Raw genomic sequence first — 20499 nt, forward strand, 5'->3', positions numbered from 1 at the left:
CCCCTGCGGCGGTCCGGACGGCTGTCAAACCTGGAGGCACCTCCCCCTCGTCGCCTGCGCCTTCTGAGCCTTTCCAGTGCGGCTCTGCCAACCCCTCCCGCCCCGCAGCAGCCCCCCACCTTCTGTGGCCCCGCGGCCATTCTCTGACCTTTGCTTCACTTTCTCGGCGTTTTATCTTCTTCTAATTTTCTCTTCCCTCCCAGTTGTCATCTCCTACAACTCTAACCCTCCAGATAAATTTTTGCCATTCTTGTTCGCTTTCTTTTCTATTTATGTTCCCCTCCGTTCTCCCCGTGCTCTTTTCTCTTCTTGCTTCACGTAGTCCCTCCCCGCTTCCCCATGGATGGTCTTACGGTGTCTTTTCCTTAAGTCGAATCCCTCCCCAACCTCCTCTCTCCACTCAGGGAAGAGGGAATCGTGCCTCATCCCAAAGTATCCCCGGGAGTTTATAGGTCTTAACGACATCACTTGTATGGGTTCGAAGTTTGTAGAAAATAGTGTAACTGGTAAACTGCCCCATACTAACTTCTTTTTGTGAAGAACAGTAGAAAACGTTAGATTTCTGTACAAATATTTAACTAACTGCCTTATATGTTGCAAACTGACCAGACTCAAAAAAAAAAAAATATATATATATTCATGCTTTTGTTCTTTTTACACCAAATACCCTCTGTCCTAGCTTCCTGTTAACTTTCATGTATTAATCTTTGTTTTTGCCAGGGACACAGGATAGGCCCCCCATGAGTATTCAGATTTGATTTAACATATTTTTATGGCAAGTATTGGTGCTGTTTGTAACCCTTACCTGTTAGATTCTTTCAAAGAGGAAAGGACAGTCCATTTTCATGTTTACTGCTGTTATGTTTTGTCTCTTTTGAATTGTGACCAAACCATTAAAAAAAGAGATCTAGTTGTGTATTTTCTTTTTTAACCTGGGAGAGAGCATCACCCTGTTAGTAATTCTAAATACCACAAAGGTTTTAGGGGCTCTCCCCCCCCCCCCAAATAGTAGGTTTGCGTTCCTGATTACCTGTTGGTTATGTTTTGGTCTAGCCTGTCTCAAAGTGCGTTCATATTCCTCAAGGACTAGTGAATGACAAAGTCTACCTGTGGCGTCTCGTTGTCCGGTGTGGCCAAGAGGCGAGAGTCACGAGTCAGCGGTCCAGAGAGGACTAGATACTCTTGTAGTTTGTTGTTTGCCTAAACATTACTGCCACTTTTATTTGTCAGTGTGGGCACTGACTACGATGAGATAGAGCAGAACTAAATTCTGTAGTTAAAAAAAAAAAAACATATCGTTGTTGCTTATTGAATGTGAAGTGTGAGGAAGGCATCTCCGATGCAACTTCATGCGTTAAATTAAAATTACTGACTCATTCGCTACCAAAGTGGGAAATCCTGGGTAATGAAAAGCCCTAATCACACGACTTCTTATTGAAGTTGTCACTGGCAGAGGAGTGTGTCTGCTGCTTCCTCCTCTGTGTGCTCGTCCGCCTCTCATCTAGTGGACTGTGAGGCGCTCACACGGCGGTGGGAAAACGTCATTCATTTGCACTCTTAGGAATTTCAACGGCCATATTCCGGAGCCCTCAGGTGTCTTGATTTTTCCAAGACAAACCGGTTTCAGTTGGTGTGGAGAATTTTCTTGGATATTTTCAAGTTAAAATTTAAAGCGTTTTAGCCATTAGCAAGTTTGAATGCTCATCTGTTGGCTCTTTGGAAGTGGTTCTTTTTTGTGTTCTTTTCCTTAATTCATTATCAAGACTGCCTGCAAGTTGCACCGTACTTTACCTCTAGATACTGGTACTCATCGTCCCAATTTCTTTAAAATTTGGCAGTTATTTTAACTTTTCATGCAGTGTTCTTAAAATTCTGTCTTATTCCCTATGCATTTTATGCATTGGAATCTAACTCTTTTTTTTCCTTTTTTTTTGTTTTTCCTCTTGAGGTAGTGAAAAGCGAATACTGAAGAATAGGATCTCAAGATGAGTAAAAAGCCCCCAAATCGTCCTGGAATCACTTTTGAGATTGGTGCGCGTTTGGAGGCACTGGACTACTTACAGAAATGGTATGGAAAACACGGAGCTTTGACGGAGAGCCCGAGATTGGTGGCCTTACAGACGCTGTCTCCGTGCCGTTCTTTTGATGGTGGCAGAAACATTGACGTAGTCCTGTTTTAAGTACGCGTCTACTTTTTTTAGGCTTCCTACAACAGGCTTTGTGGGTTTAGCATCTCAAAGCTGTTCTTAGAGTCCTTTTTGGTATTTGAGCACTGAACTGAAAATAATAATCTAGAGTATGCAGTATAGAGAGAGTGGCGGTACCTGGTGTACTGAATAGGAGCCATATTGGTGGTGGGAGGGAGGGGGTTAATTTAGATCAAACTTGTTGTAAAAAATCTCTTTTCTTGGCTGGTGTCGGAGGTCGTCTTCCAAAATACAGAACATGGTGACCGTGAGCCCAGCCGCTGTCTGTTCCGCCCCAGCACAGCTCAGAAACCAGTCTGCACCCTCTTTCCGCAGAGGGTAGTGAACCGAAGGCAGGTTGTAAGCGTCCCACACTAAATGGGCAGCACTTTCAGACCTTTTTAAATTTCTTCTGTTCTGGCCACCTGTGGTAAGTGGTGAATTTAAGGCCCTGATACACCCGTCACACAGCGGTGTGAGGTCACAACCATCACCCGCAAAGAAGGGGAAACCACGCGGGGGCACCAGGCCACAGTCGAGATGGCCAGGTTCCCTCTTTCTCCTGGGGAATGCATTCCTCAGTCCTCCTAGCTGCCCCCTAGTTCTCCCCAGGAGGAAGTCTGTTCCTGCTGTCCTCGGCCCCCCTCTGCCCCCTCGAGAGGGGCATTTGAGAGCTCCTCTCCAGGGAGTGCGGCCGTCTGGCTCTCTTGAAGCCCGTTACTTTGATGAGGATCTAGTGGCTTAGCTAGTCCAGGACCTGGTCCACCAGACTTTCTGACGTTTTTCTCTCACTACAGCTCCTTTGAAAGCATAGTGGGCATTTTATAAATGTGCTTTTGATTGACTTGCATTAAGTCAACTTCCTGAGTTGGCAAATGGCAGGCAGAGAGATCTGGTTTAGTCATGACATTTGACTTTAGACCAGTCTGGGGTTTTCGTCTCTTAGTATCTGGCTTTACAGTGCTGCAGTCCCTGACTCCCAGGCGAATGGGCTCTGTTGTAGGCACTGCTTTAGGACCGTGTGATGTGGGAAGGCAGTGGGTTGTTTGGCTCCATGCCCATAAGGTGCATCTCAGAACATAGTTGTTTTTAGGGGACTTAATTGTTATTTCTCATCAGGTGGAGAATGAACATAGTAGTTCTCAGGTGGGGTTTAGGAAGCACCTGCACCGGGCAGTAGCATCCCTTGTAGTCATGAAGCTAAAAATCATCTCTAGGCACGGTGAGCGCTCGCCAAGGGAGCCCACGCGCTCCCGAGTGAGGAGCGCTGCGTCAGACCGTGTAACAGAAGGTGCCCATCCATCAGTGACCGGCCCTCTTTGGTTCTCATTGGTCCCAAAGAAGTTTTTACTCTGAGGGCTGTTAAATCTCTTTGTGGTATGAGAAGGGGTACTTTTTTGTTGATGCTAATTTTAATATTTTAAGTTTTTTTTAAGTTATTAGCTTTTAAATCACTAGTTAATTCATGTTAGCATATTTTCTTAGGCTTCTGAACTGACAGAGTTGCAATGGAAATAGCTTCCAGTTTTGGAGAATCACACAGTTTATTAGTTTTCCTAGAGGTTTTCAGGGATATGAGCATCATTTTAGTATTAGTAAGAAATTTGCTTTCAGTGATGAAATGTTTTCTAATTCAGCAGCTCTTAAATTGATGATCCAGTAGTTAAAAAGATTGTGAAAAAGAACTACTTTAAAAGTCAAGCCTAAAAGTGCTTTCAGAGTACTTGGAATTTGAGAGGAAAAATGATAATTGTAGCTAAGTTTTTTCGTTGTCTTATGCTTCACACCAAGAAATTCCTAAGTGCTTCGTTAGTGTGATAACATGCGTGCATATACATTGATGAAATTCAGTTTTCATTTTAATGACCCTGGTAGTAATGGTGTCTTGAAAATAAGTAAACATCAGTCAGAACAATCCTATATGATGATCAGTAAACCATGTCATCGGTTTGATTTTTATGAGCTCCTTTATATGAAGACTGTAGCTTTCTGCTACAGTTGGCTCCTTAATTAGAAAGGAATTAAGAGTATTGTATATACATCTTCGAGGTGGTTAAATCGTTTCCTTACTGTGACTTTGCTTATGAATGTTGGTAGTCTCAGGAACTAGGGAGCCTTGGGTGACCCTGTCATTGAGTATTAAAGCGCTTTACTGAAAGACAACTCACTGTTAAGATTTATTAGGGTTTTAGGTAGGCACAGAGGAGTTCTGTAAGACACAGTCCTCTGTGGCAGGCTTCATTTTTAAATGAGGCAATAAACCTTATTCATATCTTTCCATTTGGGTCATTTCATATCAGTGCTACAGATTTTTGCTTGAATGTCAGGTAAAAGTGTAGCAGTATTATTTGAGTGTTGAGAAACCTTAATATTTTTGTGAGGTGCAAAATAGTTAATTGCTGAAATTTTACTGAAATGATTCCCCTTCCACTTTCACCCCTCTCTCCCAGTTTTCTTTCCCATTCTCTTGTTGCATCCAGGTAGAGTGCTTACCCTTCCCTATTTATTCACTACAGTGGGAAGAGTATTGGCTTCCTATTTGACATAAATGTCTTTTGAACTATTACAGGCATCGGACAGGGAGGGACACATAGGACGCAGATACTGCTTGCTGTCTCTGCACACAAGACACTTCCAGTAAAGCCATGTGTCTCTCATGAAGGAAATAACATCACGTGTTGGTAGAGAAGTGAGAAGGGAAAGTGGTGATAGTGGAGCACCCAAAATGTCAACGTGGTCTCTTTGTAAAAGATGTGTCCTATATCGAAAAGGAGCATCATTAATAGTGTGTGCCCTAGAAATAAAAAGATAGATTCTAAACACAGTGGGCAGAAATAAACCGAAGTAAGCTTCCAACTTTAGGTTGGGGGTAGATTTGATTTCATAGAAATATAGAGTCCTTTTCATATGAAAACTAACCTTATTACTGCTTGAGCAAAGCATATTGCATACCCTTTAGAGTTCACAGAGACACTTCATCCTTGAAAACACGGTCTACATTTTTTTAAGTAGTGATTTGTTACTTTTTGTTTTCAAAGTCACTTTAGAGCTACATTAGGAAACTCTTTTGCTGGTTTGAATATTTACCAGCACTAACGAATGCAGGCCCTAAGAGGCCATGAGAGGCCATTCAGTTCCAGTGTGTGATTTTTGGATTTCCTATACTGACTAAACCTAACTCCTGCTGAGCAGTTAGGTTGCTTAAATTTTTTTTAATTTTATTGAATTTTTAATTTATTTTTTGGGGGGGTTTGCTTAATTACTGTTACAGTTTTACTTAAAACATAGTTTAATTTTTTTCTCCACAGCCTTTTAATTTAACGGACTTTTAATATGGTAATGTTTATAGCTAATACAGTCAATCATTTTCTTTTTCTTTTCCTTTTTTTAATATTATAAGTAATCTGTGCACCCAGTGTTGGGGCTCGAACTCACAACCCTGAGATGGAGTCGCATGCTCTACAGACTGAGTCAGCCAGATACCCCACAACCAACCGTTTTCCGTCTTACCTCCATCATACTTTCTACCACACCCCTGTACATTAAAACCATGGCACCCCAGGGCGGTACTCTCTCGAGTGCAGTAACATCACGAGAATGAAAAAGGATGCAGGTCGTTGATACAAGAGTGTATTTGGGGAAAGAAAGGTCAGAGTTGAAGCTCTGTTGGAGATTCTGGAAGGGAATTCTGAGGACAAAAGAGGCAGGTTCAAAGTCAGACTGTCACTTTCTGATTCTGTAAATATGGATCAGTCTTTGACTTCAGTTGGCTTATCAGTATGATGGAAGCAGTGTCACTGTCTTTTACTTAGAGGATTCTTTTAAGGATCAAATAACGTATTTAAACTTGGTTTAAATTCTGCAAAAATGGTGCATGGTTATAAAGCACTGAAGTAAATACAAAGGAAGAGGGAATGTTGAAAAGTAAATCTTTGAGGGTCTGAAGACTTAAGTGTGTAAGTTTTTAAATGGAACTTTAGTATTGCTGTGAGAATGGCCTGGATCCTAGAAGGAAAGTCATGTCATTGTGACCAGCTATAAACCATCTTTTTGAGGTGATAATAAAATCTTTTAGTTTCTGCAGAGCTTTATAGTTTATAAAGCACCTTTGCAAATATTGTCATTTCTAATCATTCTGAATATTGGTCAGGAAGAAAAGTGAAAAAGTCAAACTGGTTTGGACTACTGGTTTAACTTCTGTCTTTGGAATGAAATTACAATAGTTACTCTGTAGCGGGTGATTTAGTTATGAAAACTCACAAGTATGCTCTGAAATTTGAAATATAGGGTTCATTTAAAATATTCACATGAGTTAATGCTCTTCTTCTGACCCTTTTTTGGGGAATATTTCTATTCTTGCCTAGATATAAAGGAAAGGAAAATGAAAAAAAAAAGTAGAGATATCTCCATGTATCAGAGTTTGATAGAATAGTGTAAACTTGAATTGGCAAATGCTGTTTCCACACATTGGGAGTTTTTTGAACTGTATGGAACATTTGCAAATGAGAGTTTTTAAAATGTTCACAAACAGAATTTTAATGGAGTGGGAAAATTGAGGAAATACAGATTGTAGCAAGTACAAATAGTTTCTAATTTGAGCAAAAGTATATATTTTCTGAATAAAAAGGGTTGCTTTTTTCTAATTGAATTTAGTTATTCAAAGGCAAACGTTAATAGAAATAAGTTGTGTTATCTCTATTTGCAGTAGGAGAATGTTACTGAAAAGTAATCATGTCGATCAAATTTTAAAACTCATGTCATTTTTAAATTAGGTGAGTTTGAAGTTTGTAGAAATCTTAGGTGAATAGTTTGAAAATAGGAAATCTTTTGCTAATATGAATAATTTTATTTTGTATATTGGGTTTCCCTAACTCTGTATATTTGAAAAGGATCAATTCTTATTTTGAGTTACCACCTACCTTCGAAAACCTAATTTTAGCTTGTTGACTCAGCAAAATGTACAGTCACATTTATATACACCCGAGATTGAATTACATTGTATGAGTCGTCATAGAAAATTTATCCAAGAACTCCAGATTAAGGACTCCTCTTACAGAGAATTTCAAATTGAAAGCTATGTGATTTTTTTTAATTTCAAGATTTTTATATTCAGAAAGTCACAAATTTTGAATCTTAAAATCTAAGTGAGTCCTCAGTTTCATCATCATGTAGGTCTGTATCAGTGCACAAACATTGTAGTTTTTAGTTTTAAAACTTTTCACCAAAACTCTGTAAACTTTTAAAGGTAAAGATCTCTTTCTCTGTCCTCTTCCCTCAAAAAATGGTGAAAGCAAGGTCAGACATAGGGGCAGAGTGGATGTATTTATTATTCTAATTCTTACTCTGATGTTCTTCCTCTCATTATATTGATTGATTTCCTGTAGAGCTTCTTGTTTTCTGCTCAGTTTTTGCTCACCCTAGTTTTCTTGGAAGGTGAAAGAAAAGGAATATTGGAAAAAGTAAATGTAACTGGAAGTCAGCAGATGTGAGTTCTGGGTGCTCTTCCCCCATGAACTGTGTGACTTTGGAGAGTTCCTTCTCTGCCTTCAGGTTCCTAAAACGAGGCTGTGACGTTCAGGTCCCTTGACTTGGAAACTGAAATTTCTTTGGTCTACTTTCCATCTATTTAGGGATGATAGATTTTTGTAATCTCACTTTTAGATGGGTAAATCATACAGACTTGAGGCAAAAGTAAGACAGAGTGGAAGTCCTACATCGTTGGCTCCACACGTCTGGTCAGTAAAAGAAGAGAAAACATGAGTTACAGCAGTGGGGACAGTTGAGTCTCGTTGGAACACAGGGAGCAGTGTCGAAGTTTGGGGGACAGTGGTGCCGGGCACGCTCTTGGCCTTTCCCCAGCCTGCTCTCCCACTCGTTTAAAAACTTGTCATTGTTTACTTTTGAAATTACTTAGAACCATAGCTATTGGCTTAGAAAAGTGTATGTTACCTGTGGGGATGCCCTGACTCCCTCACTTTCCATGTGGTAACCGTTCACTAATTGATTCTCTGACAAAAGTCCTGGGTGACGAGGCCAGTCGTTCTGAATGGGGTTTCGGGGAAGTCGAGGAGAGGGGCTCCAGCAGCCGCAGGTTCACCTGTGCGGCTTGTCCCGCATATGTCACCAGGCCTCCGCCCGCAGCTCCTGGTTCAGTAGGTCCGGGAGCCCAGGGGCCCAGTGCTGTGCACCGTCTGAAACGTTTCTAGGTACTGCTGATGCTGCCGGGCTGGCGGCCACGTAAGGGATCCACTGGTCTGGGATACACAGAATTGTCAACCCAAACATAAAGTTCATGAGGCGGATAGCAATGGAAATGGCCAGGATTATACTTGAATTTATAGTCCGTTTTTATTTACTTATGTTAGACGGACGAAGTAAAATGTAAGTACACTGCAAAATGATGCATGATTCAGAAATCGTTTTTTGCTGTTTTTCAGTGGAGTATATTGACCTACACATGCTTTGACAAAGTGCTTCAGGTTTCTTGCCTTTTTCTGCTTTGTGTAATCTCCAGCACTACATGGCTGGATTGTTGGGATTAGGTGCTTGTTGCTAAGGGGCAGACAGACTGTCCATGGTTAGAGGTAATTATGGATTGCTGTTGTGAGATGGTAACTTCTGTACCGATTCGGGGCATAGGGGGGTATTCAGTATGTCTCTTGAATTTTACAAAGACCCTATCAGGCGTGGGACGATCTTTACCAGTTTAGAAATGACATATCTTAGGTTTGGAGATATTAGCTGTTTTATTCCAGTTCATCTAGTTAGAAAAATCATCCTGTACCCAGGTTCTCTTGCCTTAGTCTCGTGATGTTGTTCCTATAACCCATTGCCTCATATGTGGACACCCTGAAGTTTGAGCCTTAGCTTCAGGGAGTAAATGGGCTCAGCACTGACAGGCTAGTTGAATTCCTGACCTTCTCTAGCGATGTGTATCTCTCTGGTGTTCAGAAGGGCCCTGAGGGTCCCGCATGCCCGTGTCACTTTTGCTCCATGGAATTGTCTTCTACAAGGTAGGTTAATTTCAAGCCTGTCTGTCCTAGAAACTCTCCTTCCCAAGCTTACCTTCAAATGAAGCTGCAAGCTGATGATTTCCTAGCTTCTTCACAAATGTATTGTAAAATCCAGGAACCTTGGCCTTATTGTACTGGGCTCTGTGTGCATGTGTGCTCATGTAATGGCAAGAGTTGGTCTAAAAGAGGAGACTGTTTCATTTGCTTACCTGACATTTGCTTGAAGGTCAGCCACTGTATATCACATGCATCCAGCTCTCTTCATTACATCACAACTGCTGAGCATCGTCATGTACTGTGAGATTTTACACTTGCCACATCCAATGAGATGATACTTTATTTTGTGACGGGGAGTTGATCACAGCCACTAGTTGGGAAATAATTTATCTGTGGTGGTAGTCAACTCTGCTGAAAAGAATGGCTGGCAATTCTAGTTTTGCGGAGGAGACAGAACTGCTATCTATAGGTGCTGAAAAGTTTTTAATTTTGTTTTTAATTGATTCTTTAAGGGAGAAAATACTAAGTTTTAAGTAGCAGTATAATTTGTTAAAAAGAAATTAACATGATATTGAAAAGGCAGTTTAGTTTTGTGATTCCTTATAAGGGTCCCACTTGTTAGTATTTTCATATGATTTTTTATTTTGAACTGTTGATCATCCCTCCTACCACCTCTCATACATCACTCGTCACCATAGAGAACTTTTCGTTTTATTAAACTGGAAATTGACCTGCAAGTGTTAGTTGTTTCAGTAACTGTAGTTAACTAGTCTTTGAGAGAATTGTTGCAGTGAAATTGAAGAAAGAATTTGAAAATTTAATATTCTATGTGTCTTAAAAGGCTTTCATTGCCAGAAAGTTCACCTCTTTAATTAAAAAATGAGTATGTTCCCAGTGCATCATGGTTAGGGAAGGTACCAAAGTGTAAGGTACTTATGTGAAATAATACATATGTACAAGGCCTCGCCCCTTTTACTCCTAAAGATACCCAACCGAGTGTTTTGAATTTTGACAGGTGGGTAAAGAATGAACCCCAGTGTTTAGGGAATATCATGACATCTGGTTACTATTCCAGGAGATTTTGGCAAATGAGTTGTGACTTACCAGTTGAAAACTATGCATAGAATTATAATTGTCAAACTAGACTAATAAATTTTATTTTTTAAAGTCACCCAGTGTTTTTTTTTTAGTTCTATAGCAAATCACCCCCAGAATTCCTATCTTAATTTTTAAATTTATATTATACCCATTTTGAAACAGCCTAAAAGTTAAGCCACTTTCTTTTCTCAGACTCTTTCATTTTAATGTGATGTTTCATACCGAGGCACAGTGAGGTATAGTACATCTTCTGAGAAATTTTAATAATAAAACAAAAGAGCCTTTTCTATGCATGGCTGTGTAGTGTCATAAAAGCTGTTTTCTATACTCTTTGGGCTAATGAAGACCAACTTCAGGCATTTTATATCAAAAGCAGAAGATTAAAATTGAATTTATAAGAAAAAGCAAACATGATATCTGATTGTCTTACTATTTTTGTTTTCAGTACCTCTTAGTAAGAGCCCCCTGCATTTCAAACTGCAGTAAGGGCGACAGGAGGTGAACGCGGTTAGCTGGCAAGGTGCAGGATGCACGTCGAGTGAAGCACAGTCATTAAGGTCAGACAGACCTCAGTTCAGGGGCCCACCGCTTACATACCTGTCTGCGCTCGAGCAGGTCACTTCATGGTTCAGGGCCTCTGTGACCTCTGGAAAAACTGGGGTAATAGTACCGAACTCAAAAAAGCTCTCTGGGAATTGAGCAAGAGAGTGCATGTTAAAGCTTATCCTGGTTTGTGTGACATGGTAGGCACAATGTAAACATTAGCTTTAACTATAGTAACAGCGTGAAATTTAGTTATTCTAAGTAGAATCTAGTGGGAGAGGAGTGAGTGTAAATCAGAGGGGGGGTGAAGGTCATGGAGGAGGGCACTTGTGGGGAGAAGCACTGGGTGTTATATGGAAACCAATTTGACAGTAAAGTATTAAAAAAAAATAAAACTTCAATCAGTAGGTGTGTAAACACATATAATTTCCTCTAGTAGTAAAGTAAGTTTTAAGTCCTAAATATTAAGAAATAGAAACTGAGCGGACCTCAGCCTGCTAGAGTTTTGAGTTTTGTGACAAAATGAAGTAAAACGGAGTTTGGTCCTGTGAGTCGGAACAAAGTATAAAAAGCACATAACCTTTGGATACAGAGCTGGTAGCATTTTTGGGGGTAGAGTAGGAAAGGAACTCTTGATAGTCCAATCGCTTCTTACAGTGGGAGATGGTCCTAAGTAGAAAGGCCACGGTGTAGGCATTTGGATTGATTAGAACTGACTGTGGACGGGTATCAGCACGGCAGGAGATGAAGGAGGTAGAGAGGAGTGGGACTTCACACCCAGGGACCGGGAAGGAAACCTCACTGGGAAAGGCGGCGGCATCGGAAGCGACACACACAGCTGATGTGGTCCCCCTGCCTGCGGCCGCACAGGTGTGAACTGGTGGAGGCGGCAGGTACTGGCCCCGAGTCCTGGGCGCGCATGCCACTGCCGCCGCCGCCAAGACCTGGGGGGCGATGGGATGAGACATGCAGAATTCGGTGTTGGGGAAGATGAGATTTTGACATAGAAACTACTAGCTGAGTGTTTTGGGAAGTCTAGATTCTTTCGTATTGATATTTCATTTTGGAATGTCACGTTTGGATACAAAAAGTTTTCAGTGTGTTGATAAAGTGTGAACAAATTAACATGCAGTATCTAAAAGCACTTCGTCCAAAAAATACTAGAACACTAAGTGACATTGTTCTTTGAGTTTAATCAGTGAGTTGAATGGGTGAGAAAACCCTTTTGAAAATTATAAGCCATAATAATAAATTTAAAGTACCACAAAGAAGCTAAAATTTTTAAAGGTCATTAATTTTTATTATTTGGCAAATAATCCTCCTCCTAACAATTGTATGTAAGGAAGTTCTCACCTCTGTTAATTCTAGTTCTTCTAATGTGTTTTAGTTATTTTTTTTTTAATGATGCCATGTTAGTTTCTTACTTACGAAGTGCTTATCCACAAAACCATTTGGAGTTGTTAATCCTAACTCCCTAATTTTCTGCTGATATGTAAATTATGTGTCAATCATATTTCAAGTGTGTTTCATTTTTTAAAAATTAGAGACCCGAGGTGCCTGAGTGGCTCAGTCAGTTGAGCATCCAACTTTGTCTCAGGTCATGATCTCGCCGTTTGTGGGATCAAGCCCCGCGTTGGGCTCTGTGCTGACAGCTCAGAGCCTGGAACCTGCTTAGGATTCTGGTCTCCCTCTCTCTCTGCCCCTCCCTCGCTCGCACTGTGTGTCTCTCTCACAAAAATAAATACACATCAAAGAAAATTAGAGACCTACTGCATCTAGGAGAACATCTCATTTAGGTACTCTTTTTGTGTGCTTCTTTTATGTATCTTTAATATACGAGCTATAACATTGTAAGTGTGTGAACTTACGTGATTCTCGTTTTCTTTTAATTTCCTCCTGAATTTGAGTTTATTGATTGGAATAACATTTTTATTTGTAGCTTTAGTCCAGCTTTAGTGTCTGGCACATAGTGAATTAGAAACTCCGTGTTTGTGGAGTTAAATGAAATGAATGAGGAAATGTCAATTTTTAGACTTACATAACTTAGACATTTTATTGTCTTGCCAATATGAACAAAAATGACTATTATTTAAAATAGTTTGAATAACTTATTGGGGCAGAGATTTAAAATCCTTTGCCTTTTTGATTAATGTGGTGCTTATTCAAATGATTTGTTAAGTCGCAGAGTGAATTTTCATGGTCTGTAGGACATTCGTAATGTTAGCTGGCCTTGTTCAGTGGATTGTCACCTGTCAGTGAGTAGTTCACTACTCTGTCCTGGGGCCGAAGTTCAGGAGCTCCCCGGCCATAAGTGTGTCAAGGAATTTCTCTTGGCCTTTCCTCATGGTTGCCTTTCTTTATCAATACAGGTAAAGATCTGGATATTACAAACTAGATAACAAATCAGAATGAGTTCACATAATGTTTAATTGTTTTACTGTCAGTATATTGAATATATATGTTTTTAATAGCTGCGTGCCCATTATTTCTTTTTCATTCCAAGGATAATGGAGCACCTGTGATAATGAGTGTTAATAGATCATCTTGCCTTCTAGAAGGACTTTTTGCTTTTGATCATGGGTCCCTTTGAAAATCTGAGTAAAGCTGGGAACTCACACTTCCAAAAGAACATTGGTACATCTCTACACCAAACAGTGTTTGCATACAGTCTCAGGGCATCATGCTCTCCTGATTGAGTGAGTGAATCAGGACCTGCCCATGTTAAACAGATAACAGTGTATAGGAATTCATCTGTAAGCGTAATTCCCGTCTTAGATTTCTCATATTCTCTTTGTGTTTTGACAACACTCAGGAGTCGATGCTGTAGGGAACTGATGCAGTGTATTCTGTGTATGGCCAACCTGTCTGGTTATTATTTGGTTCTTAATGGATTGCGGATTTGACCTAGAATCCGCAGATACTGCTCCTCAGAACAATCTTGTATAAGTGGGAGAGAGCAGTAACAGTGTTAAAATGTTGGTATTCTCAGATGAGGCAATAAAGTATTATAAGCATCCAGGAAAGGTGAAAATGATTGTTATTCTTGGTAATGGATTTGTTCTACTCTGTAGTTACAGCCACAGTTTAACTTGACCGCTGAAGTCTTTGACTACACTAACTCAGAGAGGGTCCTGAGAAATCAGCTGATGGATTATGGTAATAGAATTGCATGTATGAAAATACTGTTAAGTTCAGCAAAGATCAGTGTAAAAATCTTCTCAGAATTTCTGAATGCTGTTTGTTTCCATTCCATTCCTAATAACCATTTTTGGAGTGGATCATTGTTCTTGTTAAGTGTGTTTGTTATACTTGCTAGGAATCTAGTGTAAAAGGCACATGAAGCTGAGGCAGACCCAGAACGATGAAGGCAATCCTTTGTTTTCCATACAAGTCAAGATCATTTCAGCAAGGCATGCGTTTCAGAGTGGGATTAGAATAGGGAAGGTGCATAGTGGACATTTTATGGTGTGCAGTCACTCATGGTAAGGGGGCGAGAGCTTTATGTGGAATTTTGACATCGAGGAATCATACTTCCAGCTCTTTCTCTTCAGCCCTTAAAAAATGCCAACCACGGTGTTTTCTTCTTATCCTTCATTGTTTTAACTCTGAAACCCCAGGCTCCACGACTCACATCTTTTCCCCAGTCATTCATAAATGTCTGGGACTCAGCCTAATCACTGTTCTTTAACTTCTCTGTAATTTTAGCCTTTAAAAAAATGACAAGACAAAACCATTGTCACTACATCTTCCAAATTATTTAGAAAAATTTTATGTTCCATTCACACTCAGTTATAATAAAGCCTAAATTGTACATCAAAATAATTGTGCTGTAGGTCAAGATAGAGGGGTATTTGTACATACATTTTTTTCAACATTGTTTTTCATTCATGGTATGTATCAAAGCATTAGTACTATGGGCCATGTGCTAGCAAGGGGAAATCGTTTCTTTGTATAGAGCTGTCTGTTAATCTGCCATCGCAAAGATCTTGATGTCAGGTTTCTCCCCCCTAAGGTGTAACTGATCACCAAAGTAAGGGATTTCCTGTTGTTTCTAGAATGATGGAGCATTTCGTTACTTTGCTCTTATAGAGCCCTTCAGTTTGAACCTAGCTAACAAGTCCAATCGATGTCCCCCCGCCATTCTCCTTTATGCAACCCTATTGCTTGTTTTGTTGTCTGGCCAAAAGGAGCGGTTTCCGTGAACCGCCCCTCCAGTCTCTGGTCACGAGGTTCTTGAGGACAGAAATGTCATTCTGCCTGTCTCTGAATCCTCATTTCTGGCTGATTCGCTGACTTTGGTTTTAAGTAAATGAACATTGATTGACTAACTGGAAATGTGCATACTTTAACCTTTGTTTGTACCAGGCTCGTTAAGTCTAAATCCTGGAAGGCCCTTACCAAGACCAACATAGATTCTGTCTCCCAAGAGCCTTCGGTGCCCTCCCCGGTATTCTCTGAGCTATTAATAGCATCTTATGTAAAATTTTTTATATATACTTAGCGGTTTACCATGTATGATATAGTTACTTTGGTACAGGCCTTATCCCAGTTCTCCTGTAGGCTTTTGTGCCAGTTGGTTTGGGCTGTGAATGCGCTACAGTGTGTATTCTTGGACAGTCATCTGTTAAATGGGGCCTGTGTTATCTATACCTTGGATGGTTACCAGGATCCGAGGAGAAAAGGTATATAAAGAGCAGTTGACACTCAGTAAGGAAAGAACAGAGAGCCTAACGCAGATGTAAATACTCTGATTCATCTCCTTGACTGCCTCTAAGCTAAGCTCCTTGAAGGTAGCTGTTAATTATGTTTCCTTTTTACCTACCAACAGTGCCTAGCAAGTTCCTTAATCTTATTGGATGCCCAAAGATATGTTGAATGAATGAACAGAAATTCAATCATTCTTAGTAATGGTAATATTTATGGCTCCTTTGTTTAAGATTCAAAATTTGGTTTGTAAACATTATAAGAATGAAAAGAGATACTAATCTTGGGAATTTGTGTTACTTATGTGATTCTCGGCCTTCATCTGAAGTTCACCTCTCCATCTCTGGGGATCTGTGTAAAGAGGAGAATGTGCTGTAAGTTACCCTGAAGCAGTTCCCTGAAGGTCTCCTCGTTGCATCAGGCATCCTGTCAGTGAAACAGAATTTGAAATATTTTAGGAAACCTGTAAGTTACTTAAAAGTGCAGTTCAGATTTAAACTCTGTGAAGTTATTAGATGCTGACTCTTCGCTGAATTCAGTCATGTTATGAAAATAAAGATGTGTTGGTTCCTCTGGACCATTCTCACTTCGGGAGATGTTTGAAATATGCCGAGTGGTTTATGTTTAGAATTTGAAGGAACCTAGAGAATAAACCCCAAATGTTTTGCTCAAAAATAAAAAAGGTGTGGTAATAAACATGTGGAGGTATGCATTTATTCATCTTTATAATTGAAAGAAAATCTTTTCCTACTGGTGCAGTAGCTGGTGAACGTCGGAAAGTGAACTAAAGAGCAGCCTTCCCTCAGGCTTCCCTGGGCGCCGTTGAGAGTTTTGATGTCGTAACAACCAGAGGAACAAACACACAATCAGAGCAACGCTGCCGGAGCCCGGGGTCACAGCGCTGGCCCCGCGTGGGTCTGGCCAGTGTGTTCACCTCGGGGCTATGTTGGGTGCCTGGGTTTTTGGGTTTCCTTGTTCTTAGGCCTTTCTTGAGCAGAATGTCTCCTCGTCCACACCCGTTCCCCCGGAGAGACTAAGAGTAAGCTCTGACATCAGGGTACAAGGTCGACAGGCTTCTTAGTTATGGAGACACGTACGGATTGTCTCTAACGTCCCTTCTTACGCTTTCCAAGCTTTCCCCAAGTGCCTGGTGTACGTCTGTCACTCGGCGAGGTGCTGGGGGATGCAATGGCCGTGGCTCTTGCTCCTTGAGGCCCACAGGCTAGAGTAGCTTCTAAAATCATGTCCCGTCGAGGTCTGCTGTCACGAGAAATGTTAATAAATGCTTCCTGATGAGAGGATTACGTATTCCTGTAACTTTGGGAATAGTAAATGTTAGCTCCATGTTGTTGACAGGACCAGGAAGGCTTTCAGTATAGAAAACAAACTTTTTAGCCAGTACTTTTTCAGGCTGTTTTATTTACCATAAGACCCTTTTTTTGTGTCACGTGCTTTAACGTCGCAAGGGCTGTAAGTGCTCTGCGCCACGCAGTTCGTGAGCCTGCCCTGAGGTGGTTGTGGCCAGGTGGGTACGGTGAGGGCTGCAGGGGGAGGGGTTGGGGAGTCTTTACACACGTGACTGCACGTTCATCCAAGTCTGGAGAGAGAGGGAGGGAAGGGGGAGGCAGCCTGGCGCCAGGCAGAAAGAACCGAGTGGACAAAGGCGCACGTTTGACCGAGCGTGATGTTTTTGAGTCAGTCCCAAGTGGGAAAACCAAACCAGAGTGGGGAAGGAAGCCGCAGCAGAGAGGGATTCAGGGCCCTCGAAATGTGTAAGAAGCTCTGGATAGCCCGAGCGGGACAAAGCGAGTAGTTACCGGTTCCTAAATTCTGACGTTCTGTAAGGTCTGTTGTGCTGTATACTGAAAGCCGGTTTTCTGTAGGGAGAAGAAAAATCGCAGACTTACCAGAAACTAGCAAAAATGTGAAATAAACTATTAGGGCCGAATCATCTATGTGCCGCTTTGAATTCTTAAGGATATTTAATGATAGCTTTTAAAAATTTTGAGTCATCTGTGAACATTATAATACAGTACATTAGGAACGATGAGGCAATTTTCCTTGTTGAAAGTTTCAAGTTAACTAATTTCTATTTTAGAATTTAACGTAGGAGATTCATCACACATGGAGACAGAACAATGTGATGTTATTTTTATATTTTAGAATTTAAAGTTTAACTGAGCATTCCTTCTTATCATTGATGTGCTTTTTAAAATATTGGAAAGTACAGAGAAATAGGGAAAACATGATTTTTGTGTCATAAAGACAAATGTAGACGTTGGGATCTTTCGCTAGACAAATTTGTTTTGCTTACAATTCTACTGAACACAGTGCTGCTACTTTACATCTCCCTGTGTAAATTTTTTGCAAATACCACATTAAAAGACTATAATTTTCCATTCAGTGGGTATGCCATTGTTTGTATAGCTGTAGACAGTCTTTAGTTTTTCTAACCATATTTTTAGATGGTTTCTATTTTCTTTATTAATGCTTTGTGTGTATAGTTCCAGATTCGTAATGATTGAGTCAAAAAGTAGGGATGTGTTTAAGGCTCTTGGAGCGTGTTTTCCAGTTAACCTCCCACAACTGTGCAGGTAATTTATATTTCCACCGGGAATGGATTGAAGTATTTATCTCACCGGGTATTGAGACCAGTCATTAAAGACATATAATAATAAAGCAAACTTTGTTGTTTCAGTCATTTAAAAATATGGACCCGTATTGTTTTGTTTCTGGATTTAATGGCAAGCAGTGTTTCAGTTAAATTATCCTTTTTAATACGTTGTGTAAACAAAAGTAAGAACTTTCTCTTGATGTGAAGCTCCTTTTTATCTTGGAGGTATCCGTCTCGGATTGAAAAAATCGACTATGAGGAGGGCAAGATGTTGGTCCATTTTGAGCGTTGGAGTCATCGTTACGATGAGTGGATTTACTGGGATAGCAATAGGTTGAGACCCCTGGAGAGACCTGCACTGAGAAAAGAAGGGCTCAAAGATGAGGAAGATTTCTTTGTAAGTAGCAGCCTTCCTCCGCTTGCTAGATGTGTATTGATATATTTTAAAAGGAAGTCTGTTAAATATTACAAAAGCTTATTTTTATGAAGGAAATGCTTATTTATTATACATGGTATTGATCTTAAAAGTTGTTTAAAATAGGATTTTAAAGCTGGAGAAGAAGTTCTGGCTCGTTGGACAGACTGTCGCTATTACCCTGCCAAGATAGAAGCAATTAACAAAGAAGGTACGCGTTTGAAATGATCTTAGATTTAAAATGGGATTGACAGTAAAATTGAACTGTATTTCTAGTTTTAAGTCTTTTAATTGTTACTCACAGCCGTTAACTTCTCTTTGTTTTATTATACTTAATGAATTTCCTGCTAATACTCTTTCTGGGAGTGTCTCGTTGTCGCACATTGCGCAGAATAACATGATACGTCATCTACTTACCACCTAAATACACTGTTTAACTTAGGACAAGTGTGAAAGTTGGTTAACACTGTTCAGCTTTTAGTTGACAGGCTTATCGTATACGCATTTTATTTTTCCTTCTCTGATTCTAGTTTGCCGGCTAAGTTATTTTTATGAGCAACTCAACCAGAGTATTAGGGAAAGTGAAGGATACAGGGAACTTCAAATCAGTTCAACTTGGAAGTAAAATACTGTCCAGTGTTTTCTGAGGGAAGAGTGCGGAAACTTACAGTTTGAGGATTCCCTTTATCGCCTTTTTCCTCTGCCCCTCTTTTTCTTAGTTTCTGTGAGTAATTGAGAGGGAGGTGTCCTGATAGCCTCTGTGGTGTCTAGCAGTGGTCCTGAGCAGAAGTCACTGAACCAGGCAGTGATGTGGAAAATAACCCAGGAGTCAGGTGTGTCCACGCGGTGGGAGAGAAGCAAACCCGCTGGGCGGATGGTGTGTTTACACAGCAGACCTTGGAGACTGAGTAACTTGGAAAAGCCTGAGAATTACTATTTAGATTAGGACTGGAGATAGGCTAACTACTTTATTTCTTAAATTTCTTATTTAAAGTCTCATTTTAGTGGGTTGTGAGATACTCGTAAAAACATTTCCAGGTCAGAAATACATCCGTTTTCTGTAACAATGGTTTCTTAACCGTGACCGCTCGTCCATTCTATTTACTAAAGAAACACACGTTGAGTGAGAGCTTCTTTGCAAGAGAAGTAAGGGGACACTTGAAACCTGAAGGACAAACAGGCCAGCTAAAGAGGGAATGAAAGACGTCTCTGAAGAAAGAAATGAAATGGTATATTGCAGAGGAGCAGAAGAGAGGCCCTTTTTAGGAAGTGCAGGACCCCCTTGTAGCTGGAGTGAAGGCGGCCGTTGAAGGGAATAGGACACCGGAAGAGGTGGGAGAGAGAAGCAGGGGTCTGCGTATGGAATGTCTTGTGATCCTGCTATGGAATTTGAATTTTTTTGGAGGTGCTGAGAAGGAAATGTGGAAGGGATTTAAGCGGAGGATTTAAAGTAATAACAAACTTGAGAAAACATGGGAGGTAAGAGGAGACACAAGAGGAAAACATTTAAAAAGAGATGTTTTAAAGAATGTTAGGTGTGAAAAAGCAAATCAGTGCTGTCTACTTAAAAATTATGATACACTTTTACAAAGGCCTGTTCCAGTTTATTAAGGAATTGAAATAACAAACATGGCTAAGATTTTACCGCCACCAGTCACTTTCCTCCTGCAGGAGTTGAGGGACGTCTCTGTTGTTAGGTTTGCAGGTTACTTCTCCTTTCCTGGGCTGCTTCACCTCCCTGTGCACTGACGCTTCTGGAGAGCTCTGTTATGGAGCCATATGCCCGTGTCTGATCCACACGGGCTCTCCAGGGGCGTAGTGCAGGGCCCCGCACGGGGCAGTCACTAACCGGTTGTGGGGCGAAAGGAGGAGCTAACGGATCACTCCTGCTGGATACTTAATAGGGTCCACCCCGAATAAAAGAAGACG

The 20499-nt window shown here is 40.6% G+C and overlaps 1 protein-coding gene across 3 annotated transcripts in view; it reads left to right on the plus strand.

The window, feature by feature from the left end:
- Positions 1-1929: 1929 nt before the first annotated feature.
- The window catches only part of PHF20L1 (PHD finger protein 20 like 1), an 80303-nt gene continuing 61733 nt past the window's right edge, over positions 1930-20499 (plus strand). For 2 of the 3 annotated variants that reach the window (XM_029923657.1, XM_029923658.1), the window contains exons 1-3: positions 1931-2068; positions 18381-18552; positions 18697-18781. In XM_029923657.1, coding sequence (XP_029779517.1) covers positions 1986-2068; positions 18381-18552; positions 18697-18781 — 340 coding nt within the window. In that variant the 5' untranslated portion in view covers positions 1931-1985. Of the gene's footprint in view, positions 2069-18380; positions 18553-18696; positions 18782-20499 lie in introns of all 3 variants that reach the window. The other variant, XM_029923659.1, reaches the window with a different exon arrangement.

This window comes from Suricata suricatta, chromosome 15 (genome assembly GCF_006229205.1).
Source record: "Suricata suricatta isolate VVHF042 chromosome 15, meerkat_22Aug2017_6uvM2_HiC, whole genome shotgun sequence".
Taxonomy (NCBI): domain Eukaryota; kingdom Metazoa; phylum Chordata; class Mammalia; order Carnivora; family Herpestidae; genus Suricata; species Suricata suricatta.